We start from the raw sequence: 27,452 nt of genomic DNA, 5'->3' as shown, positions 1-27,452 counted from the left end.
TACATTAGTACCTGACTTTACCAACACTATTGTGGCTTAATGAGCACAAATCTGCATAAGAACACTACCCCAAAATCTAGTGGAACATCTTCCCAGAAGAATGGAGGTTATTATAAAAGCAAATGAGGACTACATGTGGAATGAAATGTTCAATCTTATATCCAGGTGTCCACAAAGTTTGTCTGTAGAGTATGTGTGTATACAGTATATCTATGCATTAACAATGAATTATTTTTATTTTATTATTAGTATTTTAGTGGAACACTTACTGATACTGTGTGTATATGTGGGTCAAAGTCATGTCTCTTTTGCTTGCAAAGCCTGTTCATATTACAGAAAAGTATTAATATACATAAATGTTACCCTTTTCGTCTTTGACCCATATGTTTTGTGATCCAGAATAAAATATGTAATGAAAAAAAAAGGATGCTGGAGTTCCTAAGTAATATCTGTAGCACCCTCTGCTGGAATTTGAATAAACTTCTCACACGCTGATCACAGGTTGATCTTATAAAAATAAAACCACAGCCTAAAGAATATTACAGTTAGTTGCTTCTTTATCAGGTTAATCCACCTACCACAACCTATAGAATCTAGAACCACCCCCTAAGGACATTTATCTGAATTTTGGACTTCAATGTGTACATGATGGTTCATTAGAAAAACTTACAATGTCCTGCAGTGCATCAGCTGTTTCTCGGAACTCCAAGCTTTTGGGATCGTTGTACTCAGGCTTGTAGGTGGCATCTACCAGCGTCATCTCTCCGCTGAAGACTAGCGTTCCCAAATTTCGCTGGGCTCCCATTTTGGGTACCGAGTCTTGCTGGAGCTGATTGGGTCTGACTGGAGGAAGAGAAGTTTTTCTCTGTAAACTAAGTGAAATGTGCAAATTGTTAACCTGACAGGTAATGACAGTTTGTGAAAGCAGGCGGAAATATATGTAAGAGTTGGACGGATCAACAATTCCTGACCCAAAATAAGTTCAGTCAGTGTTAAAGTAGGAGGTTGTGACCCGAAGGTCTTAATGAAGATGTGTCATATGTGCCAGTCAGTCTTAGTATAAAGGAGGAGTAGCTTATCTGCCTGACAAGCACATAGGAAACACCTCCATTTTAAAGACTGACTGGAAACATCTCATTTACTAAGACCAATGGGCACATATGAGACACCTCTCCATTACTAAGACTGAGGGGCACTTAAGAGACACCTTATTTGCCAAACCTGATGGGTATATAGTAGACATCTCCTTTACAAAGACAGAGGGGCACATAGGACACACCCATATTAATAAAACTGGCAGACATCCTTTATTGTCAGTCTTAGTGAAGGTGTCTCCTGTGACCCTGTCAGGCAGATGAGCTACACTTATTCTACTAAGACTAAGCCTGACAGGCACACAGGAGACCCTGATGTAGTAAGACGGACTGGCATATAGCACACATCTCCTTCATTAAGACTTACAGGCACAGAGGTCACACCTACTTTAATAAGACTACCATTTAGGACACATCTTGTTCACTATGATTGACAGGCATACCTACTTAATTTCAGTAATGGGGTGTGGCTTAGCAGCCTGTCAATCTTAGTAAATTAGGTGTGTTCTACACCAGTCTTAGTAAAGGTGGCATGGCCCATATGCCTGACAAATACTTTACAAATCACTTATTTAAAGACAAAATATTAAAGACTAGAAGTTCAGAGGATTTGTCCAAATTGCTGAATTGTTTCACAAGATATAGAAAATGTTCATACCAGCAAACCACCATATGAGAAAACCAGCCACAGCCGCCAGCACCAGCAGCCCTAGCACAAGCCCCACCACCAGCCCCGTCCTCTTCTGCTTCGATGGCATCTTTGAGTCCTTTCCTAGAAATGTGACGTTTTCATTGCCATTTTGACACTAAAATAGAAAGAGAGAGAGAGAAAGAGAAAGAGAGGTAGAGAGAAATGGTCAAAATTTAAGAGATAGACAGACTTGACATTTGACCAAACATTTTTCAGTAATACAATAATATATCAAATTCGAATACACTTGTGCTATTAAAATTGCATTTAGATTATATAAAAAAAATAATAATAAATTGATTAAAAGGAAATGTCACTTTCACTGTGGGAAGTTTAAGTGGTTAACAATTTAACCTGTTTTTCAGTGATCGTAAAACCTACATACACACTTTTCGGTGTGAAAAGAAAAAAAAGTTATCATATTTGATCATCTTATCAGTTGATCAGAGTGGAATTTCTTGCATTCCAGCTTTTCAGATAAGTTAGGACCGTCATTGTCAACTGCAGTGTTGAGTTGAGTCAAGAGGGAGTGTTTGGAGGGAAAATAATGGAATTTGCTACAATAAAAAAAATAAATAAAAAACCTTAAGCCAAAGTGCAGTTCACACCTTTGGCAAGAATTTTAGACCTTCAATTTTATCTGAGGATACAATGGAATAAAGTGCGATTCTAATATTGTGTGTGTGTGTGTGTGTGTGTGTGTGTGTGTGTGTGTGTGTGTGTGTGTATATATATATATATATATATATATATATATATATATATATATATATATATATATATATACACACACACACACACACACACACACACACACACACACACACACACACTGTATATTACATGCTGTACATATGCTACGCATTATCTATTTGCACAATTGCTACTATTTGCACTTCTGGCAGATGCCAAAGTGCATTTTGTTGCTGTGTACCTGCACTATGCAATGACAAAGTTGAATCTATCTATATATTTGGCAGAAGCCCTTATTCAGAGCGTCTTACAACTATTTCATTCATAAAACTGAGCAGCTATAGAGTAAAGGGCCTTGCTCAGGGGCCCAGAAGTGTGGCAGGGATTTGAACTCAACTTTCAAATGAGTCCAATGATTTAACCTCCCCATTATACTCTCTGCTAATGATTTAATTAACGCTGATCAACCGGATTACACATTTGAGTCGTTATAGTAAATAACATTACACATTATTATATTTTAGTTCTCTAAATGGTAAAATCCTATTTACTACATTAGTTCCATTATGTTAGACCTTAAAATCAAACATTTCATACATGATGTGGTGTCATGTACATAGAAAATCTCATCAGGAACCAAATGGTCTAAATATATCCCACAAGAGTTATGGGTCCGAATCATTCTTGATTATATCAGGTTCTGCATGAGACCACACAAACAGGACACAACACACAAACCATATTCATTACGTGATGTTATTGACACTGCCGCTAAGAGGTGTCTGTCACCACACTGAAAACTGTCTAAAACTCGAACTGGTGGTAAATCAGGACAGAGGGAGTGGCTGTCAAAAAGCGAACTTGACACAACCGAAATGAAGCAAGCGCACACAATCCTGTTCAACAGGCTTTTCAGTCAGAGGGAAATTGAGACTGAATTAGAGGATTGTTGAACATTTGCACATGTTCTTTAGAAGACTGTATTAGAGTCAAAGAATTAGCACGATCAGCGTTTTAGCTTATTTGTTCAATGGTGTCATTGTTTTGCAGGTAAAAAAAAAAAAAAAAGGATGCATTATTTACTGCAAAGAGGTGCAGTTTATAATGTTTGTGAACCTATATGGCCAAACAATTTGAAATATGTGTGTTATCTTACAGTGGATAGTTCTCTAAACACACTGCCTGAACATTATTGCTTGGCTCCACCTCATTTTCTTAAAAAAAAAAAAAAAAAAAGAAGAAATAAATCCCAATTTTTAACCAAGTGGCAGTCAAGTGGGACAAGGAGCAGCTCGTAAATGATTTATTAGAATTACAGTTTAATCCCCAGTCAGCAGAGGGTGCTAAAACTTACCTCTCACACGTGACAAGGTACTCCTTATATTGGAGGGGGATCAAACATTTAAAAATACAAAAAATTCTAAATATAATTCTATAAAATATATATTTGAATTAAAATTTTTACATTTGCATATTAAATATACATTTTTGGAACCAGGTCTATTTTATAGACACTATAGCTTTGCATAGGCAAGTGTATGATACTGTTTTTGTTTCTGATTCATTGATTTTCTCCATTAGTTCTTTATGCTTGCTTTTTTTGTTTGTTGATTTTTTTTGTTGAGATTTTTCATCCCCTCATTTACTCAATGTTCCTCTCTTTATTTATTAATACTTTTACTAACTTTCATAAAGAATCGTGACTCGTTCCTTTCTCCCTTCATTGACACTTTCCCTTCTCCGTTCACAAACTCATTCCCTCCTTCCTTTACTGACTCATTTCCTTCTCTCTTCATTGAATCTTTCCTTCCTGCCTTCATTGAAACGTTCCTTTTTCTCTTCATTGACTCGATCCCTTCTTCTTTTAGGGATCCTGCGTTCCTGCGTTCACTGACTCCAGGATAAAGATTTTGTCACAGGTGGTCTATTCATACAAACACATTAAAACCGAGTAAAAGAATGCTATGTGCCGACTCCTAGTCCACCTTTTCAGTTTGACGTCTGACATTTCAGTCATGCCCCACTTGAACACGGTAGATTGCTTAGTATGTGCATTAGACAAATGAGAGATACGATATAACTGTTCAGATTTCCCAGCCTGCTAGCTCATTTGTTTTTTTTAGAACATTAAATAACATGTGAGATAAGGTCTCTCTTGTCAACCTTGCCAAATGCATAAAAATTTTTGTAGTTTATGACATGATAGCCAAAATCAATCCCCAACATTAGGTAGTTTCATAACAGTACCTCAGGTTATGAGACTACAGGATGCATAAATCAAAACCACACCAACCCAAAGTTTACTCACATCCTGCATTGTACCAGTACCAACTCAGCTGAAAACAAAATTAAATACTAAAATAAACACTACCAGTGCAAGCTGTACTCTGTAGCTACACTTACTGGTAATTTATTCAGTAAACTACCAAATAGGTCACACTGCAGATACATGATATGTTCATTAGTACGTGGACACCTGACTATCACATCTACCCCAAACCGTTGCCACAAAATTGAAAGTCCCAAATATGTTCCAGCATGATAATAAACCGAGAACCGAGTGTCACCCGCAGAGCTCTGACCAAAACCCTAAGGAACACCGTGGGATGAACTGGAACAAACCATGGCCTAGTGATCCAATATCAATGCCTGAACTCACTGCCTAATCCCAAATCCCCAAAACACAATCCAAAATCTAGTGGAAAGCTTTCCCAGAAGATTGGAATATTAGAACACCAAACTGGGATGTCCAGAAAGCACCAATGGCTGTCCAAAAACTTTTGGCTTGACAGGGCTGACACTGTGGAGACTGGAGCCTATCTCGTCTCACACTCACATGGTGCATGTAAAAAAGAAACCAGATCACTGGTCGACTCCATTATTACATCTTCAGCGTCAAGCTCCGAGTACAGCAGAGAGATTATTTACTGCGCCAGTCATGTGGAAAACTACTATGGCACGGCAGTGACGGATCATGCCTCACAAGGCCTCACAAGCGCCGCGAGTGCAACAAAAAGAGAAGTCAAACAAGTTCACGCTCGAGTTCCCATAGGGGTGAAGTACAGGTTTGGAAAATGACACTAGTTTAGTGTAAATATAGGTATTATTTCCTATTGTGTGATCACTAAAAACCAAATACATGATTGTTTCTAGACATTTCTACCGGTTTACAAATTTTTTATTTTTAATTACTAATTTTTAAGCCAGTGCACTCTTATTGCCGGTCCCAAGCCCGGATAAATGGGGAGGGTTGCGTTAGGAAGGGCATCCAGCATAAAACATGTGCCAAATCGAACACGCGGAACACGAATACAGATGATCCGCTGTGGCGACCCCTAATGGGAGAAGCCGAAAGAAAGTGTGTGTGTGTGTGTATGTTGAAATAATTAAATTTATTAAAACATATATAATTACTGTATTCTTGCAAATGTTTTTTGTGTGTGTTTAAAGTGTGTGGGAGGACGATTTATGACATAAACAATAAAAAAAAAAATCTGTTTATTGCTGTTTTCCGTATATGGCGGCTGTAAACGGGGGATTACTGTACATCATACTTGCTTAATCGTTCTTAGTGCATACTATTGTTCTGATTTTTTTTTTTTTTAAGTATTAAAATGATTCATTCTTTCATTTATCTTTGTAATTTTATTCTTTCAGGGTAACAGTGAATCCACAGCCCATGCAGGGAACACTGTAAATACACCCTACTCTGCAAAAACTCCTCAAAAAAACCTCCTGTCTGATAATTTGACATGTTTCTAGTTTGCATCTTCTTAAATCATGCATTTTCTTTTTTTCTTATATTTAGATGTTTGGGGTTTTTTTGTGGTGTAAAAGAGAGACTAGACATGGCAGGGACACAGCTCACAGCTGTTATTGGACCCAATGCTGTCAGGAACATTGTTAAAATAATGCTGTTTTATAAGAGGAACATATACTGGAGAACAAGGAGGCTTCCACCTTCAACATGTCCAGGCCTTCTATACTTTAATCTGTATGCCACAAATGAAAAAAACTTCGTTGGACATTTGTAGTTTCTGTGATCAATTCTGAAATCTAATCAGTTCATCTGCTCATTACAATGAACATTATGTAAGTCCTACACACATTCAGCCAAAAATTCTTAAGACACTGTATTCGTTATAAGCTCCCACGGACAACATGTTACAACTTGACTACTGAAACACTTGGTGCATGTTGTTTTGGGAAAATAACCATCTTGGGCGGAGGAGGAGGGGTGGCAATTTGTGAGAATTAGCCCCTGGGCATGGATGTACAAAGCACATGTATGTTCTTGACGCCTTAGCACGAGTGCAAAAACTGTGTTCCAGTCCTAAATGCTTGTGTGTGCTTCCTGCTCAGTCATGATATAAAGACGTTTCAAAGCTCCTTCACTCTGCCGTCTGTTTGGCAAAAATAAAATATAAAAAAAAGCAGAAAGCCATAAACTCAAAGACAACCAGAAAAATGTTTAAAAAAAATTACAAAGTTTACATTTAGTAGACAAGATTCTCAAAAGTTATTTGTAGATTCTATCAAAAACACTTCCACATGCAGGTCAGGGGCAAAAATATCACCAGTCTAAAAACTCTGCTAGCATGTCTAGTGCAGTATGAAAAGGAAAACACAACAACAATGCAGTGTTGGGTTTCTTTTTTCTCAAAATAAAGGCGCAGCAGGTTCTTTTAATCATTCTCATAAATCAGTATAAGATTTATTTAATGTGGTAATAGGGCTGTTGTATTCCAAGAACCTGAATAGCCTAGGAAATAGCTTAGAATGCTACCATTACTAGCAGCAGTCCCTAAAACTTTCAATTCAAAGAAAAGCAGGACAGTGAAAGTACTCTAACATTATAATTATGCTATTATGTGGCTTTCAAGCAGGTGATTGACTTATTATGTAGTTTACACTGCTAATACAAAACCCTAAAACGTATATCCACTAATGCTAACTCAATCTCATTCAGCTCTATCTTTATAACCTTAAGAGCCCCCCCAGTGGCAATATGTATATACCTAAAAAGTAGCTTATTGTCAGTTGCTAAGAGAAGGGTGCTAGCTACCTCTTATGTATTTAGCTTGATAATAGCTAGCTTTAAACTCAACAGGGACTTCCCTACAGTCTGTTACTGTTACAGACAGAACTGGCAGTAGCATTATGATAGGGTGAAGGCTCCAAACATTTTTCTGCATCAGCCCCACCTGAGGCATTTATTTGAGCTGCAAATCTGGTTTGAGTTCAAAATTGGCATCTTGCAGTCATTCCTGTTTCAACAAGCCTGAAGTAAATAGCTGAAGATGCACACCATTGCTTTGTATCATAATTTACTTCTAATTGTGTCTTTGATGCTTTGTAAAAGAACAACCAATGACCTACATAACTTTTTACACATGTGTCTGAGGTCACTGAGGCTAAGGATGGGGAAGTCAATTAGTTGAGGAACAAAAAAATGGAAATGCTTTGCTTTATGATTTGATGCTTGAAATTACTGCTTTTTATGATTACCATTACCGGATCAGAAAAGCCGTAGTACTACTATTAATAACAACAAGAATATTTTAACAACTATATTAGTATTATTTAGAACAAAGATGCCCAAACTAGGACCTGTAGGCCAAATTTGGCCTGTGGTAAACTTTGATTTGGCCCACCATGCCATATATGCTATATAAAAAAAAACAATTAAAAAAATGTTATTGACGCAGACCTTCATTTCATGTAATATAAAAAAAATGTCCTGCCAAATCTTCAGCACCTTCTCCTTCTGTAAACAAACTTTTAGTCTAATAAATCAAAACAAGTGTAAACTAAGATTTCAACTGTCTGATCAAATGCACATTATCAACTTATGCTTGTTAATATTATAAACAGCAGCTACACTAATTCCTCTTTAATGCTTTTCTTTCTCTACCCATCCTGAGGCACCCCGAGGTTGCGCCAGCTCCAGTTGTGTCCCACCTCAAGAAGATTATGGACCTTCCAAGAAGTAGATGCCCCGCAAACATCCCGAACCCTCTAGAGACCCACCTGTTTAAAGGCTCTGGCATAGAGGAGCTGGTGTTGGATCTATGATGATCAAATGTTGAACTATTTCATAAGTTGCTCAGTAGCTCCTGGTTCCACAAAGTCAACTGACTGTATAAGACTGTAGAAAGGACATTACTCAATCACACACTCCAGGATTCATTGTAGTTCTCACGGAAGTTCCGATGTTTTTTATTGTTTAAAGACTAATCACACTGTTGATACCACCCAAATGAGGATGGGTTCCTCTTTTGAGTTCCTCTCAAGGTTTCAAAAATATTAATTCTGCAGCCCATTGTAAAATCATTCATCATTCAAAAAATAAATAAATGAACATGTTTGTGACACTTAGTAAGTCACAGAGGTGAGTTTTAGGTTTAAACTTTATATATACAATAAAATAAGTGAGAGAAGAATTAAGAAAAAGACAGAGGCAGAAGCTTCCAGCATTCCCCAATGTTGGACACCTTAAGCTCATGGAGGACTCCCAGTGTATGTCCAGGGGTTTAGACATGTTTAAGTTTTGCTAAACAGAAAAAACTTTCTCCCACTACCAATGAAATAAATATAATGCTATGGGCCAACGCAATAGTATCAGTGCGTTCCGCTTCACTGTACCCGAGATACAGTCTGATGAGGGTTTATCCGCCTCAGTCTCTCTGTTAATGCTACACTGCTCCAGGAATTGGTGGCTCAATGGATAACGCTCTGGAAAAGTGATCAGAGGGTCAGAGGTCCAAGCACCAGCAACCCAAACCTGTTACTTTTTGGCCCGTGTACAAGAAAAATATTTACTCCGCTATAAGGTATTTGTTACAAAAATACGTAAAGGCTGCTTCATTTAATTGTAGATAGTAATAATACATTATTACTGATACATCATTTTCTTTACTATCTTGGTGGTAGTAGCAGTATAGATTTTATTGTCATGACAGTGTTTGAGACCTCGTGGCATAAACGGTTATACAAGCTGTTTGAATTTACATATGACAGAACTTTTTTGGTTATATCTTCCCAAACAAGTTCTGGAGAGAGCTCACTATATATACAGTACAGACCAAAAGTTTGGACACACCTTCTCATTCAAAGAGTTTTCTTTATTTTATGACTATGAAAATTGTAGATTCACACTGAAGGCATCAAAACTATGAATTAACACATGTGGAATTATATATAGAATTATATACATAACAAAAAAGTGTGAAACAACTGAAAAATGTCATATTCTATGTTCTTCAAAGTAGCCACCTTTTGCTTTGATTACTGCTTTGCACACTCTTGGCATTCTCTTGATGAACTTCAAGAGGTAGTCACCTGAAATGGTCTTCCAACAGTCTTGAAAGAGTTCCCCGATAGATGCTTGGCACTTGTTGGGCCTTTTGCCTTCACTCTGCGGTCCAGCTCACCCCTAAACCATCTCGATTGGGTTCAGGTCCGGTGACTGTGGAGGCCAGGTCATCTGGCGCAGCACCCCATCACTCTCCTTCTTGGTCAAATAGCCCTTGATGCCTTCAGTGTGACTCTACAATTTTCATAGTCATGAAAATAAAGAAAACTCTTTGAATGAGAAGGTCCAAACTTTTGGTCTGTACTGTACATAGTAAGTGTTGCCTAGTGACATTAAAATAGGGAGAGTTCAGTAAAATATGTTTACTAGAGATGGAGAACATGCACAGGGTTGTCACCTTTAAGCAGAAAGATATGTCAGTTTTAAAATGATTATGACATCTAATGAACATTTGATTAATTTAATACCAGATTTTAGGAAGAACATAATTGAATCTATAGTTGGTTGATTTATATTTACATCTATAGCATTTGGCAGATGCACTTATCCAGAGTGACTTGCTAATTCATTCAACTGAGCAAGGCCCAAAGGTGTCAGCTTGGTGTTGCTAGGATTTCAACTGATCATCTTCAGATCCAAAGTCCAACGCCTTAACCACTAAGCTACCAGCACCCCTTTTTTGGGACATGTTGGTACATGGTACACATGACCTAGTATTCTTGCCACTTGTTTAATATGTAATGATTGATCGTAGGTTTAAGATCTGAAGGAAGAATCCGACATTCTTTTATTTACAGGTTCACTGCCTTCTTTGGTCATTAATGCGTCTGTGTAAAAGGTATTTATCTACTGACAAATAACATCTGGTTTAAAAAAAAGAAAAACTAAACTACGACACCCAAACCTGTTCCAGCATGCTAATGCCCCTGTATAAGAAACCAGGTGGAAATTAATAAGTCATGGTTTACATGTGTTGGAGGGGAAGATCTTAGCGACGTGCTACAGAGCTCTGACCTCAAATGTAATGAATAATGTAGTGGAACATCTTCCCAGAAGAATGTAGGTTACTATAAGAGCATATAGGGAATATAGATATATAAATATAGTTAGGTGTCTACAAACTGTTCAATAATATACACACACATGCGTGAAATGTGTCAACGCATCACACTGTTTACATTCATCTCGTGTAATGGCAGCTTCTGCTCCTGGGAATGGAGAAAGTGCCAGTCTGTCACAAAAAGATAGACCACGATTACCAAAAGTATGGGAATACTTTAAACAGAGGCCAAATAAAATGGTCCTTTGTTCCCTTTGCAAAACCGAAATTTCGTACCACGGCAGCACAACTGCGATGCACGAGCACCTCAGAAGAAAACATCCTGGCGCTCTCCGACCTCAAAAGGACGAGTCATCTTTGTAAGTATTTATTATTACAATTAGTTTTGGGAGTAATTGTTGTGTTCTAACCTGCTGTGTTTTGGTCAATAATTAAATTACATTTAAAATGCTTTCTGTATTTCATAATAAAATGACAAATTCACTACACTTTCTGAAATACAATTAATATTCTATTCAAAGTAATCAACATTGTAATTATTCACATTCAGTTCATTTAAAAATATGCAGATTTACTACCCTCTTTGAAATACAGTAGTTTATATATTGTTAGCATTCCTAGATTTCATGTTTAAATTGGTTCCTAATGTTAATTATTGTTTGTTTTTTCTCAGGAAGAGGCAAAGCTGTGTACAAGATTTCTTTCATAAAAAGGATGTCACTGTTTGCACGCCCCTAATGGCCTTACACTTCATGAATTTTTGCACAGTGTTGAGCAGTGCTTTTGTTGAATTTATATGCATTATTCGTGCCTGATGCTAAAGTGTTGTTTATATTTTATTTTTGCCACTTTATTTTTTTATACTGTAAAAACATTGAAGTATTTTTTGGAAAAAATTTAATATATATATATATATATATATATATATATATATATATATATATATATATATATATACACCCCCCTCGGTAGCTGTCACACTGCCTTCGCTCTGCCGCTGCCGGCTTTGATTCCCGACACCTGTGACTCGTTAAGGATACAACTATATAAACTCACGTTCTTGAGTCACAGGCTGTACGTTCTAGAAGGTCATGCTGGTGATCTCGTGGATCCTCGACCGCCAGCATTCCCTGCTGGTTCCGTCTCCTGACCCCGTCGCTTGGGATGACTCCTTTCCGTTGGATATTTCTTTCCTTTGTGGATTACTGGTCCCTAGCGGATACTTTCAGTTTGTGACTCTTCACGACTTGTGTGTTTTGGTTGAACTGACGAATTAAGCATGAGTTACTTCCGCTTCCGTTTCATGATGGCCACCCTGACATATACACACACACACACACACACACACACACACTATATTGCCAAAAGTATTGGGTCACCTGGTCATAAATACTGTATGTGATTTTTTAACATTGCATTCCACATTTATTCCCAATTTGCTCTTATAATTACCTCCACTCTTCTGGGAAGATGTTCCACTAGATTCTGGAGTGTACTTATGGATATTTGTGTTTATCAACCACAAAGGTATTACGAAAGGCAGGTACTGATGAAGGTGAGGAGGCCTGGGGTGCAGTCAGCAATCCAATTCATCCTAAAGGTGTTCAGTAGGGATGAGTTTGGATATATCTTCAAGATCTTTCTCTCCAAAAGCATATAAACCATGTCTTCAAGGAACTCATTTTGTGCACAGAGGCATTGCAATGCTGGAACAGGTTTGGGTTTCCATCTTAAATACAAGACGTCCTATACAATTGAGTGACTCCAGCTTTGTGGTAACAGTTTTGAAAAGAACCATAAAAAGGTCAGGTCAGGTGACCCAATACGTTTGACAATATAGTGTATATATATATATATATATATATATATATATATATATATATATATATATATATATATATATATATATATATATATATATATATATATATATATATATATATATATATATATATATATATATATATATATATATATATATATATATATATATATATATATATATATATATATATATATATATATATATATATATATATATATATATATATTTATAATCTATAAAATAGCAGATCTAGAAAATAAAATAGAAATCTTTCACATTATAGTCATGTCTTGTCTTTTCCTTATACAAACTTGGGACAAATGCTGCAAAGCAAGTTTCATGCACTTAAAAACATGATGCAGTCTCCTCTATAGATATTATTAGTGAAGAAGAGAAGTGTCTATATATCCATGAGATGAATAACCTTTGTGTGGTCCTGTGGTAAAAATACTGAGTTTTCTGTATGTTATAGAGGGTGAAAAGTTGAACTCCGAGAATAGACCGAGCACTGTTAGGTCCTGGAGGCAATATACTTAGTATGCTCAGGTTGCCTGAATTATAGTCTTCCTCGTTTAGCACTTAAAGCAAGTGTTAGCCAAGCAAATATGAAACCCTAAATCTAAAATACCCAACGTTTAAATTTCACCCTTATCCTGAATTCATGCCAAATGTTTATATACTCCTTAACCACTTTTAATAAGAACATTTGTACCGATGTTCATATCAAATATAACAATGGGGAGTTTTGGTATGGTAGTTCTCATGCCACACACACGTGCGCACACACACGCGCACACGCGCGCACACACACACACACACGCACACACACACACATCTACATAAAATGCTACAGAAACGTCCTTAGAAAAGCAGTACTTCAAATGCAAACACCTTGTTGATTACAGACATCAAAAAGAACTGATTTGTAGACAGGAAGTTACAGTTCCTCAGTGAACTGAAAAGCATGAGGCAACCCTGAGGTAGAAAGGTTCTCTTTCTGCCAGTTAAGAGCAAGAATGTAAAGCTATAGAAACTGGGCATCTAAAAAATGCTTACTGTAGAGTACTAGATTTAAAACTTTAAATAAGCTTTCAAAATGGCAATTTTTTTATTTTAATTTTTTTTATAAAAAGCATCATGTCTTTATGGAATTGAAATTTTCCTTAAAAGCTTGAGAAGTTTCATACAAACATGCCAAATACGCGGGTGTGAAATAAACAGTTCTCTGGTTTTAAAAACATTTGACATAAAAGTCTGAGAACTGGGTGTATTAGTGGCATAAATTCTGTTGGAAAATGTTATTTTGCATTCTTCTTGGTATAAATGCATATTTATTATAATATAATATAATATATTTATAATACATCCATATATCCAATATTGTTTAATAAAGACTACAGATACTTAAACCTATTCATGGAGAGTTTAAGGGTGTGATTTCCATTTGTAATGTATTATGTGAACTTCCACCAAAACAAACAGCTATGAAAATCTATGTGAAACGAGAACTAAACACAGACCCGAGATCAAAGAGAGATTAATGCTCCTTCTGGAATATAGACATATGCCGGCAACTCCTCAACAGGTCACGTCCTGCTTCTCCTACAAGTTCAGAACTTTCTGGAGCACTACAGCGAGCAGCATTTGATCCGATTTTTAACCAACAGCATGATTCACTAATGAATAAATAGATCAGTAAAAGCATTGGCCTGGTAGACACTGCTCCAATTCCTGCATGCATATTCCCATTGAACCTCGTCCTTTTTTCAAACGGTTTACTTCAAACGGCGTTAGACGTGAAATTAAAACTGCGAGTGAAATTTATTTAAATTAACCACAGCGTGTGATGAGCACTATGAATCATGAATGACAGGCACTTGCCCACGTTTAGGCGGCGAATTAACAGGAGCATAAATTGTGTAAATGGACACTAATGTTGTAGTAGTGATTTTTTTTTCTTGCAAAACCACAGCTCACCTTCTTCGTTTATGTACAGTATGTCCGGTCAAAGACGTTACAGCATTGGGGCATTGCAAACCGCTCCGTGCCATAGAGGAGCTCATGCAGTCAAAACAAATAGAGAAAAAAAACAGATTGAAGAATGTAGTATGTATATAGGCATGTTCTGGCTATGCAGAAGACTTCAATGAGATTTCCTGTAGCATTCATTTCATTATTTAGACTTTTGTAAATAACAATATATAAAGATTATAATTATATATTTTTATATAATACTATTCTCCAAAAGGCTGAATGCACCATTCATTTCTTATATTTTTATTAATCTGTGAAATGTCATTATATTTACAGGGAAAATATTATCTTTTAAAATTAGAAATGTGAATCTCCATATCTATCGTCTCTGTTTCAATAAAATGTTTCTATTTTGTTCTATTTGCATATTTGCATACACTTAACGCTTGATATGACAGCAGCTATTTAGGTTTATAGTAAAACCTTAGATTTATATCAATAATTTTTTTCAATTACAGAATTACAGAAATACACACCGTAACAAAGCACACAGACTAAAATAGCGCAATACGCAGAAGGAGGAAGAAAAACAAAGGCTAAAATGTCACACATATTTCAGATCCAGATAATTGGATTACAAACAGTAGATAGTGTAGAGCAGATCAAGTGTAGTCTTACCTGAATCAATCCACCTCTTTATACTATCATAATGACTTCACAGCTATAGACTGTTTGATTGGTTACTGTTTTTTAATGCCATGCCAGCATCGGTGGCTATTTCCATGGCAAGATCAAGGTGGGCATGTTGAGATGTTAGAGCATTTTACAGATTTTTGATTACAGCAGATAGTTAAATAAAGTCTTTCAGTTCCATAATTATTCTAGTATTTACTTTGGTGATACATTTTGGAGGATTCCTTTATATGTTCTGTTTTTCTCCATGGCTATAGAAACCATCAAAATTATACACAACGCAGTATAACAGAGTGCTGCATCACAGACACGTATCTCATGCAGTGAGAATAAATGCCATTAAATACTCAACACAGTCTCACAGCATTTTGTGATATAGTCATGAACTTTAATCTATTGATTCGTGTTGATGGACACAAATTTCCCTCTTTTTCTGTGACATTAAGCAAGACTGCCTCCTTCTGGCTCCAGCTCCATAGCAACGGAGGCAGAGAATCATGGGTAATGCGGACAGAAATGCCAAATGTGACCACTGACGATGGTTTATAATAGCGAGTAGCTTACCGAATATAAAGCAATAAAAACAAGGATAAAATCTCCTGTTTAAATGTTGAGTAATTGTGCTTGAAGATTAAAAAAATCAATAAGAAAGAGAAAAAAACAAAACAAAACAATGCAGCATCTGTGGTATCTTTGGCGGAGGCACCAAAAATATGTGACTATTTCGTGACTATATTACAGATACTACGTATACGGGACTATATTACTGTGAGACTTGGCTGAAATACTAGGAGTGTAACGATTCCTTGAGTAACTCGAGTAATTTGATTACAAAAATTTGGTTAGTCCATTTAAATAAACACGAAGCACTGTGTTTCCCCACGGACCAATATTACTGATGCACCACCACCACCCGTTAAACTCTGGAGCGCTTAGGACAGGTAACACAGAAGACGCTGCAGAATAAAAAATGGAGGAAGGGGGACAAAACAGCGAGGGGTGAGGAGAAGATTCAGGCCAAAGTAAACGCCAGAAAAGTTTCCAAAGTGTGGGATCATTTCAAACTAAAACAAAGAAAACATCATACAGTGCAGTTATTATTTTTAAAGTGATCTGAAATTAATTTTTATTTATATACAGCGCGTTCCCTCCGAAGTGGCGGCGTAGAGCAGGTAGTGGAGCGCGTTTTTAAAACTGCCGATAAATACACGAATTTAGTTCGTGAAAAACTTCAAGCAGCTGTTCCAAAGACAAAAAAAACCACATCACGATATTGTGCGAGATTTAATCAATAAATACATAAATTAGAATATTTATGAGTTTCATTAAACGAATAGTTTCCCATATCCTGCTCTACGTCGCCACTGCAGAGGGGCTTTTTGAACACATTATTTGTATTTTGATGTAACATGGCAATTTAATGCACTAAATACGTTACGTTTTCACCGATATTTTTGTATGCAATTTCAGCAATAAAAGTGTAAATTTTTCTTAAAAGAAAAACTAATTTCTTCTTCATTTTAAGTGACCTTTCTTATTTTCTATCTTTAGTATTGCTCTTTTATAAAGCAAAAGTACTTCTTATCCAATCACTCAATTAACTGACTGAATAATCATTAAAATACTCTGTAACTAAAATAATTGATAGCAGCAGCCTTATTAATTACTAATGCATACTAAAGCAAGAAACCCAATAAACACAATTCAACAAATCTCCTCTAGAAGAAGCATCAATATTAACCTCAGAAAACCACCCCAGGTTTTTGGTGCATTTTTTCCGTGCATTACGGATTTCCTCAGGATTTGGAATGAAGACAAATTGTGTGTTTTTTGTGCTTATTTTACAAGAAAGAAATGCAAAAGTATGAATGGTTCTTAAAAAAGCTTTACAACTGTTTTGATCGCCGCAGTTTAGATCGTCCCACTGCATTTCTTAGAGCTTCAACTTTTACTTGTAGGTGGTCACACTTGATCAGACTGTTTAAATATAAAATGTTGTGTGAATTAAAAAAAAATAAAAGCATGGAATAAAAGCATGCACTTTACACTGATAGGACAACATATGGAGATAATGTTAGTTCAACAATTCAATAATGAATAATATAATACTAGCTAAAGCAACATATTCAGAGATTGCATACCATCAGGTAAAATATTGCATAGGGTTGGGCAGGTCAGGGCATGTTGGGGTTGTTTGGGGCTGTTTGACAATGTGTGTTTTAAAATGTGCAAGACATAACATTGTTAAAAGAGGACATGTGTTTGACTCCCATTTCCTGTCACTCTCATTGATTTTGAAAAGCATAGTCCTGGAAATCTGAATAAATCCAAAAAAGAAAAAATAATTGGATGAGAAAGTATAAGTGAGTAATATTTATACATAAACATGAACCTATCATTTTTGTCAATTTGATGTACTACTCAAAGTGTACGGTTATATATATATATATATATATATATATATATATATATATATTTTTTTTTTTTTGTGGTAAGATATCAACAAATTTGTCCATGACCAACTGACAGCTGAGCAATATTTACAATATTACATAGATATTGTGATTAATCTTGCAACAATAACTGATATTTGGTTAGCTTCATTCAAATAAAAACAATTGCAAATGCAACTACACCAGTGGTGGGCGGTCAGGGCCAGCAAAGCCTTCTCTGCTGGGCTAAACACGATCAGAGCATGGACCAATATTTACAACCTAAATTCTAATATTTGTTCCATGAAATTGTATTAATTTATTCCCAACAGTTTATTCTCTTCATTTCATAGCATTTCTCTTGGCTGCACTGCTTCCAGTACGTGTATGTTAGATTTTTTTGTCCAATCAGATTTCAGCCTCTATGTGCTGCCATGTCAATCTTATCTGCCCAAGGCCTTCAAAGTCAGTACTGCTGGCATTTTACTATAGAGAATATTATCAGTGAGTCTGTTTCTTTAACCAATCAGATTTTATTTTCTCCTCACAGGGCCCAGAATAGCGTCAGCATTTTTCCATCCTCTGATTGGTTGGTCAGAGGGAAACTAATACAGACAAGTTCGACTGGCAAAACACGTGTGTAGCTCTGCACACATTAATACATCTGAGTTACGGTTTTTTTATGCCTACGGAGGAAGAGAAATAGATTTGGTCATGGACATATTTAAAAATCCATTTTCAAGAGAAGCTAGACATTGTGAGAAGGTTGGCCAACCCTGAAGCTAGCTAGCTTGTCCCAGGATGGAAAAGGGTTTGTTTTCCATTCCAGACCAATGAATACGAGCAGTACCACTGGCTTACAGCCTCTGAGGAGCGGTGCACATTATGACTCTGCATCTCTGGCGAGTAGGTTGAGTTTTATCAAAATGTTTATGTTTTTGTCATGTTATTAGACAAATATTGATTCTGAACTGCTCCAGATGTTGTAGGTGCACAGTTGTTGTTGAAGTGTAGAGGTTTGGAGTCTTAACTGGGTTTCTTGCTTTAGTAAAATGGTATTCACGCTCCATATATGAAATTCCTCTCTCTCTGTAATGCCACGCGTTGTTATAATGCGTTTTTGTATTGTATTGATGGTTTCTATAATTGCGATGTGATAGTGGTGGTATTAAGAGGTGGATTAAGTCGGGTAAGTCCCCACTGAAGGCCCAGGTACTAAATGCACGGCCCGCCACTGTTGTACACACACACTTCAGACTTCATTCTTTTCAAAATTCCAGCGAACCTCTTTGCCTCTGTTGTTCTCTACAGTCCACTTGCATCACTCTTGAGCTATTTGACTGGTTAATTTGCAAAACCACAGTTTGCTTTCTCCCCTACAAACTAGAAAAGCTGGCTTTACAGTGCGCACATCTTATTTACAGATACACACTTGCTCACACCAACAGAGAGAAGCTAAAACAGAATTATCAACATATTACCCCACATATTACATACACTGTCTTCTGTCTCGGTTAGAGACTTTACTCATGATAACCAGTTAATAGATAAACACATCGATATATAAATTTTTTTTGCCTCCATTATTGCTGACTTTTACAATGGTGCTTGAAAATCTCTGGAGTGTAAACTGTTTAGAGATGTTTTAAATCACCTTTTCCAGCCTGATGAACTCCTCAGGAAACTTCTTTGTTCATGCTATGATACATCCTGCACCTGTTGTGAGGATCATGCTTTAAAAGATCCATATTCTTTAAATAAATTAAGAAACTCACGAACGCCCAATTGAGATTTTCATTGGGAGTGACGAGGATGGACAGGATTAGAAACTAGTTTATTAGAGGGACCGCACATGTAGGACATTTTGGAGACAAGGTGAGGGAGGCGAGATTGAGATGGTTTGGACATGTGCAGAGGAGGGACATGGGGTATATCGGTAGGAGAATGCTGAGAATGGAGTTGCCAGGAAGGAGGAAAAGAGGAAGGCTAAGGAGGTTTATGGATGTGGTGAGGGAAGTCATGCTTTAGTTCTGTAAAGCTGCTTTGAGACAATGTCCATTGTTAAAGCACTATAGAAATAAACTTGAACTTTAACATGCAGGAGGTTAATCTGAAAGAGGCAGACATAGAGTGTGGAGACGGATGATCCGTTGTGGTGACCCCTAACGGGAGCTGCCAAAAGAAGAAGTAGAAGACGACACCCAATTGCCATACCATTGATTGAAAACAAATGGACTCTAATTTGTCCTACAAATAAGATAATAAATGCTAATTCTAGAGGTTTACATGTACTTGCCATTCACGAATATGTGATATTGGATAATTTTTTGTATTTGTATGTGTATGAAATCTGGGAATGATTTCTATCATATTTATTCAATAAATATAGAAAATTCAAACGGTTTCAAACTTTTAACCACCACTGTAAATCTCCATTATCTCTATTTACACTTCGCCAAACAATGACACAATGCAGACTTGCACAACATGCTGACTCGGGTTTTTAGTTTCCCCTCATGTTAAATATTACCGTTTCATTTGCCCGTTAATAAGCAACAGGTGAGCTACAGCATGTCTGAAAAATAGCAGAAAGAGGAAGTATACACCTGGTTGAACATGTCTACACTTCCTGCTATTGATATTTGAAAAATCCTTTATGCTGCATTAAAGCTTGTGTCCCAAATATCACTTTACATTGCAACTAAGACCACAATGCTGATAGAGATTCTCAAATATGGACTAAGATGAGTGTCCATCAGTCAATATAAACTGTCTAAATGATTGAACTGGAACGATTTAACTTTTTTTAAACTGAGTTTCCAGTCTGTGAGAGGGAACGTGTTCTTTTTATTTTCTTTTTTATCCGGCAGTAACAAACATGCATTTTTCAACTTATTGACATCAACAGATCTAAAAAAAAAAAAAAAAAAAGACTCAAGGGTTTTAGCTGCTACAAATAAAATTTTATTGAACATTTTGAAATGTTCTTTAATTGTGAACTAAGCGACTTCACCTCAAGCCAGATCATCTCAACCAATCGTGATCATTTTCCCATAAAAGCACATCCTGTTGCATTTTATTCATTGAATTATATTATTATTCATTTCAAAATCATAAATTTCATCACACTATGTCTTGTATATTTAAGTTTTCATTACTTTTAACCAGTGGCATGCTGTCAAGGGCCAGCAAGGCTTTCTCTGCTGGCCTAAATTCTCTAAACTCAGAAACACTTACTTACATTTTAATATATTTTTTTTATCAATTAATATGTATTCAATTATTCCCAAACTACCTCCATTGCTAACTGTACAAACTCAAATATATGTGTGTGAATTTAATAGCTGTTTTTGTGGGGTTTTTTCATTCCGCAATGGCTGGCAGAGGAGAAGAAAGTGATTTGGTCATAGATGTACTTTCAAGAATATTTACAGCACAGACTTTTCAACAGAAGCTCAACATAGTGAGTAAAAGGTCAGCCAGAACAGTTCATAAGAGTTGTTAAGCTTTTTTTATTAACCATTTATACTTTAGAATTTGCATCAAAACATACATATTTGCCTTTATTTCAAAGTCTCAGGAAAACCATAATAAACTAGCTAAAAGTGTGCAGACTCATCTGAGAGTCATGTGACTGTACAGTTTTAACCACAAATTTTAAGAAAAAGAGCATCTTTCCCTCTTGGAATCTCCTCCTAGTTTTATCACAGCTATACTTTGACCTTCACTCTAATCTAATAAACATTGTATGACCAGAAGTATGTGGACACCTACTTTTAGTGTTCAGGTGTTTAAGCCAAGGACATGACAACACTAAAAATGAAGCACAGAGCCATGCACTCTTTACAGCCATGGATTTGCAGTAGTATGGGGCATAGATACTACACAACACATTGCTTGTCAAAAGTTTGGAAACACTTATGGTATGAGAGAGACAAATGCATGTTCTATTTTTATATGCAACAAACCAGGTAATTTAAAATGATTTAGTTTGATCAAGTAAATATATAAATGTACATGTTAAATTTTATTGTTTGAAATATTTTACCATGCCTCCTATAAAACTCTCCAAAGGTGATCTTCACTTGTTGGATATTTCTTTCTGACCTTGTGATCCAGTTCATCCCGGAGCAAATCAATAGAATCAAATTTATATAGAATTTAATTCCAGTCACTAGACAGGTCATTCCATGTTCGAGAACACTCCAGCTAAATGTTTGCTCTCTACATAACACTTACAGAGCTTTAGCTCATCATCTTGTTTCATGGTATTGTAAGTTGTTTCCAATTAGCTGCAGTCCAGATGGATTTGCATGGGGTTTGGAGTGGTATGGTAAGTATTGATATATAAGTAAGTATAGGACCTCAACCAACACAGAGTTGCTACTGGGTCCTAAGAAGCTTTCAGGAAAAGTCTACAGATAGAACACTATTATTTATTGTGTAGTTTGCCATTTTTAGAGCCAATATCCAAATCCGGCATCTGATCAGATATATCTCACACACACCCCACAACCCAGTCCACAAGAATATTATTAAAACTAAACTGGGCCATAATTTATCAAAGATTTTTTATTTATATATATTATATGTAAGTTTAAAATCAAGCAGAGAAATAATGCACACATCCGGCAATTAAAACTGTTCATTGTTAAATATAGCAAAAGTTCTGTTTGGTGTCCTGATGATTTACAGAATTTAAAACACCATTTAAATACACACACACATATATATATATATATACACATATATATATATATATATATATATATATATATATATATATATATATATATATATATATATATATATATATATATATATATATATATATATATATATATATATATATATATATATATATATATATATATATATATATATATATATATATATATATATATATATATATATATATATATATATATATATATATATATATATATATATATATATATATATATATATACACACATACATACACTAGAAATTAATATGTTGATAAGATTGGCACAGCATGTTTGGAGTTTTAAACAATCTAAACACAGGTGAGCACAATAAAATTGTGAATTTAAAATTACAATAAAATGCAAATTATACACCTTCTGACACCTCAATGTAACTCAATGCCTCAATGTAACTCAATGCCTATTCAGCTCAGCCTGACCTGTTGCCTTACGACACACACACACACACACACACACACACGTTTCGAGAACACAGCAGGAAAAGGTGTGGTTGATGTCTTCTGGAAGTTAATAAATAGGAAGGACTCACATTATTATACATTGCCGTACTCATGGTGGTCGCGTCCTGTTCCTGAAAAAAAACAGGAACTAAATGAGAAAAAACTCCTCGCGTTTATTTCCTCCACCAATAATCCAGATGTTTCTCTTCCCGGAAAAACATCAACTGGAAGCCAGGTGTTTGTTTAGAAGTACCAATCTTATACCAAACAAAGCGGCGCAGGTTTGGACAATATATTCTTGTTCTTGTTTTTGCTGTTAGATTTTCCAGTAAAACATCTCCACCTTCACTGAGCAGTCAGAGGAGGGACGATACAAGAGCCATCACAGGTGAACACACACTAACATACTAACACACTATATAGTATTCACCACTCCCTCTTTTCACACACTAGTTCAGCTTTTGGCACTTGTGTCATCATACAGGAAGTGAAACGACCAGGTAGCCCTAAGAGTCAAAATGTTGAACTATGTAGCAGAGAACTTTTACATTTTGGATGGTAAATATAACATCTAAAAATGTAAATGTTTTAAATAAATAAATAGATAGAAAAAAATTATATACATATATATATATATATATATATATATATATATATATATATATATATATATATATATATATATACATATATATATAATTTTTATTAATTTCTTTAATTATTATATTTAATTGTGTATATATATGTGTATATATATATATATATATATATATATATATATATATATATATATATATATATATATAAATGTGCATTAATATGAATTAATTAAAGAAAAAAAATAAAGAATTAATTTCTGTTCAATTTTAAGGAGAAATTTTTTGTTCAATAATGTCAATAATGTAAATAATGTTATGTGCATTAAAAATGAAAGAAACGTCATTTTCCACCTCTGTATTTTATTTTTTGATTTAATTGCTATAATTTGGAGATGCAATGTGACCTTTTGTATTTGTTGAAACTTGTTATTCTTCTTTGAATTAATAATAAATGAAAGGATGGAAGAAAAGGAGGAAAAAAAGGTGGGGCTCTAAAAGGCAAACATTGTACACATAGGAAGATGTCCTTTCCACACTGATCCACTGTGGTGCTAATTTCTTAATACATTTCAGATGAATGGTAAGTATTTATATTCATTGAAAAATAAAATCACATCATTTGATACAAAATATGGACAAAAGTATCAGCAGACCTTTCCAGCAATTTGTGGTTGTTTTCACAAAGTTGGAGGCACACAGTTGTATAGGATGTTTATTCACTTGCAGAAACATGGGGAATAAACCTGTAGAAATACGTAGATTGCATGTAAAGGGGCATGAAAGCTCATTAATATATAAAGACTGCCCCCCTGTGGCCAATATACGTATGCTCACACTGATTTATATAGATAAAATGAATACAGTGGATTTGTCTAAGTACAGTATAGTGTCTTTAATATAACAGATTATAGTATTATTCAGTTTTCTGTAGCTGTTACTATTCTATTCATTTACGTATTCATTTATTCATTCATGCATACAAACTGTACACATACTACAGTGTGAACATTATGTGTATAATACTTATTATACTATATAATATAATAATATTTATTTCTGTTTTGCTTTTCTTGCTTGGTTATCATTAGCTGTTAGAAACCCAAGCACTCATATTGTTATTGTGGAAAAAACACACCGTTTGTCTGTTTTCTAGAGCTCTCTGGAAAATAAAATGAAATAAAATTGTATTTATGTATTCATTTTTTTGTTGTTGTTTCAGTATACATTTTATAAATACACCAGTTTCTTATAGGATCTAAAAGTCTACCACTTGCTAAAAAAAATTAATAAAGCAATCATCACGTGACAGTATGTCATTCAAATATTTCATTGCAATAATAATGATTGAAAAACAAGTCATCATAATCATCATCATCATCATCATCATCATAATCAATAAATGAATCAAGAGTATCCAATTAAAAGTATTGCATTAGTCTGCTTACAAAGTCTTGCTCATTCACAGTAGTCCATGGGTTCCTGGGTTTATGTTCATCCTGGGTCCAAATGGATTTGCTTCAGGTGCTCCTGTTTCCTTCCACCCTCCAAAACCATGGCAGTAGGTGGACTGGCAAAGATGAACAGCCTGAAGGTGTGTGTGAGTGTGTGAATGTTTGTGTGTGCATGTAGTATCCTGTGATACGTTGGCATTCCATCCAAGGTGCATTCCTGTCTCACACCTAGTGTTCCCGGGATAGACTCCAGATTTACCAACACTGATCAGGAAAAACTGTAAAATCTCTCTCTCTCTCTCTCTCTCTCTCTCTCTCTCTCTCTCTCTCTCTCTCTTTCTCTCTGTGCTCTTCTCCACTCCTACAGGTGGTGCTGTCTCCTGCAACAAAATACAAAGCACAAGCAAGATAATTCCACAAGACCAGAATGCACAAAATTATATAACATTTGTATTTACGCATGCTAGTTATTTACACATGCTTCACATAAACTGGTGTCAAATGCATACAATTTCCGAACAAAAGTATGTGGACACCTTACCATAATACCCATATTTGCACCAAAGCATCCTCTCTCGGCTCCTCATGCCCACTTACCCTTTTTCGTCTCGATTTATAACAGCCAACTTCCTTCCTACTAGATTTTGAAACCTGGCTATAGAAATTTGCTCAGTCAGTCCCAAGAGCATTGGTAAGGTCATGTGCTGATGTCAAACAGTAACGACTGGGATTGCAGTCAGCATTCGAGTTCACTGCAGTTCAGTTTGGTTGAAGTCAGGTACATAATTAATGTAGTGCATGATTCTGGGTGTGTATTAGAAGAGTGCTGGGACATGCTAGCATGCTAGCATAAAAAGTAAGAGAAGAGTTACTGTCACTGTAAACACAACATCTTGTGCCTTTCAACTTTTCTTCTTTAATTAGTCCTTATATAATTTCTTCTATAAATGGTAAAATTTTGTTACCATTCCCTTCATTTATTTTTTTCTTTACAAGCATGTGGCTGTGAGTGGCTGAAAAAGTGTCCTTTGGAAAATGTATAGACTATTCAGGGATTATTGAAGACAAATAGTAGGTGAATTGGGACAAATTGTCTTGCTTTGTGCACAGGAGCAGGAGCAATGCCATGATGGAACAGCTTTTATGTTTTGTCTTTTAGTTCCAGTGAATGGAAATCAATAATGCTAGAACATGGGAACAAAATCAAATCAATTGTAGATTAGTTTAATTATGTCCCTCTGACTCTGTGGAAAGTACACATATGGGTGTTAAGGTCATGAATTCACATAATTGTGACTATATACTGTATATTGTATGCGATTTGAAAAAATATTCAACAAAAATAAAGGCTGGTTATAAATAGTTGAATAAAAAAAAAGAAAAAAAATAATTATTATTAGCTATATAGAAATATACACAGTACCAGTCTAATAAACGTATCCTCTGCAGCAGAGGTAGTTAGTGGCCTTGCCTTCCTGTGACAGTCCTTATGAGAGACAGTTTCATCATAGAGTTTGATGGTTTTGGTGACTGTATAACCTCTCGGCATAATATGGATTCGTTCAGTAGTTGTAGCAGCAATAATTGAATCTGTTTCAATTCCATGTGACTACCTTGTAAATCTGATGGTCTGACAAATGTCACGAGTTGCCAACCTGTCATCAAAGCAAAATGTAGCTACCAGAATATAATCACTAGAATATAAAACATATTCTGGGTTGTTAAACACTTTTACACATTATTATATATCTGTTCTTTCATGTTTTGGATGTGTTCCATTTTAATGTTGAAAATCATAAAAAAAAACGAAGGAGAAGGTGTCTCCAAACTTTTATTTATTATATAATATACAAAAATAAATAAATAAATGTAAAAAAAAAAAATTTTAAGTCCCACACTAATATTTAATTCGACCGCCTTGATTTTTGATAACGGCGTATTCACCTTAGCATCGTTTTGATAAACTTCTTCAATGTCACATCATTTATTCCCATCCAGAGTTGCAGTAATTTTCATCCAAGATCTTGTATTGATGATGGGAGCGTCGGACCGCTGGGTCTTCTCCAGCACATCCCAAAGGTTCTCAATGGGGTTAAGGTCTGAACTTTTTGGTGGCCAATCCATGTGCTCCAGTGACCACTGTTCCTGCCCCTCTCCCCTCCGTGGATCTTCCCACTTCGTCCAGGCCTGCCTCTGAATAGTGTTCTCTTCGACTGGGGGCCACTCTGTGCAGCATGGGACGGTTTTTCACGGCCTCTAGCTTTGAGGATGGATTGGACTGTAGTTAATGTCAACAGTCTCCTTCACTGACTCAGGAATACAGTTCGCTTTTGATCATCACTGCACCCCGCAACATCGTATATCTGCTATAAATGGACATTCGGTGCAACCCAGATGAGGATGGGTTCCCTCTTGAGTCTGGTTCCTCTCAAGGTTT

The 27,452-nt window shown here is 35.6% G+C and overlaps 1 protein-coding gene and 1 long non-coding RNA gene across 4 annotated transcripts in view; one reads left to right on the top strand and one right to left on the bottom strand.

The window, feature by feature from the left end:
- zmp:0000001114 (suppressor of tumorigenicity 14 protein) overlaps window positions 1–23,339 on the bottom strand; it is a 59,470-nt gene extending 36,131 nt beyond the window's left edge. For 2 of the 3 annotated variants that reach the window (XM_046862224.1, XM_046862225.1), the window contains exons 1-3: window positions 23,055–23,339; window positions 1,753–1,900; window positions 671–843 (exon numbers count right to left, since the gene is read on the bottom strand). In XM_046862224.1, the coding sequence (XP_046718180.1) occupies window positions 671–843; window positions 1,753–1,900; window positions 23,055–23,078 (345 nt within the window). In that variant the 5' untranslated portion in view covers window positions 23,079–23,339. Of the gene's footprint in view, window positions 1–670; window positions 844–1,752; window positions 1,901–14,655; window positions 14,865–23,054 lie in introns of those variants that run through there. The other variant, XM_046862226.1, reaches the window with a different exon arrangement.
- LOC124394134 lies at window positions 23,238–27,102 on the top strand. Its single transcript, XR_006927437.1, has 3 exons — window positions 23,238–23,353; window positions 25,030–25,155; window positions 27,014–27,102. It is a non-coding gene; the product is annotated as an uncharacterized LOC124394134 (long non-coding RNA).
- The last annotated feature ends 350 nt before the right edge of the window (window positions 27,103–27,452 follow it).

This window comes from Silurus meridionalis, chromosome 12 (assembly GCF_014805685.1).
Source record: "Silurus meridionalis isolate SWU-2019-XX chromosome 12, ASM1480568v1, whole genome shotgun sequence".
NCBI lineage: Eukaryota > Metazoa > Chordata > Actinopteri > Siluriformes > Siluridae > Silurus > Silurus meridionalis.
The sequence above is the reverse complement of the archived record's forward strand: the minus strand, read 5'-3'. Positions and strand labels throughout refer to the sequence as shown.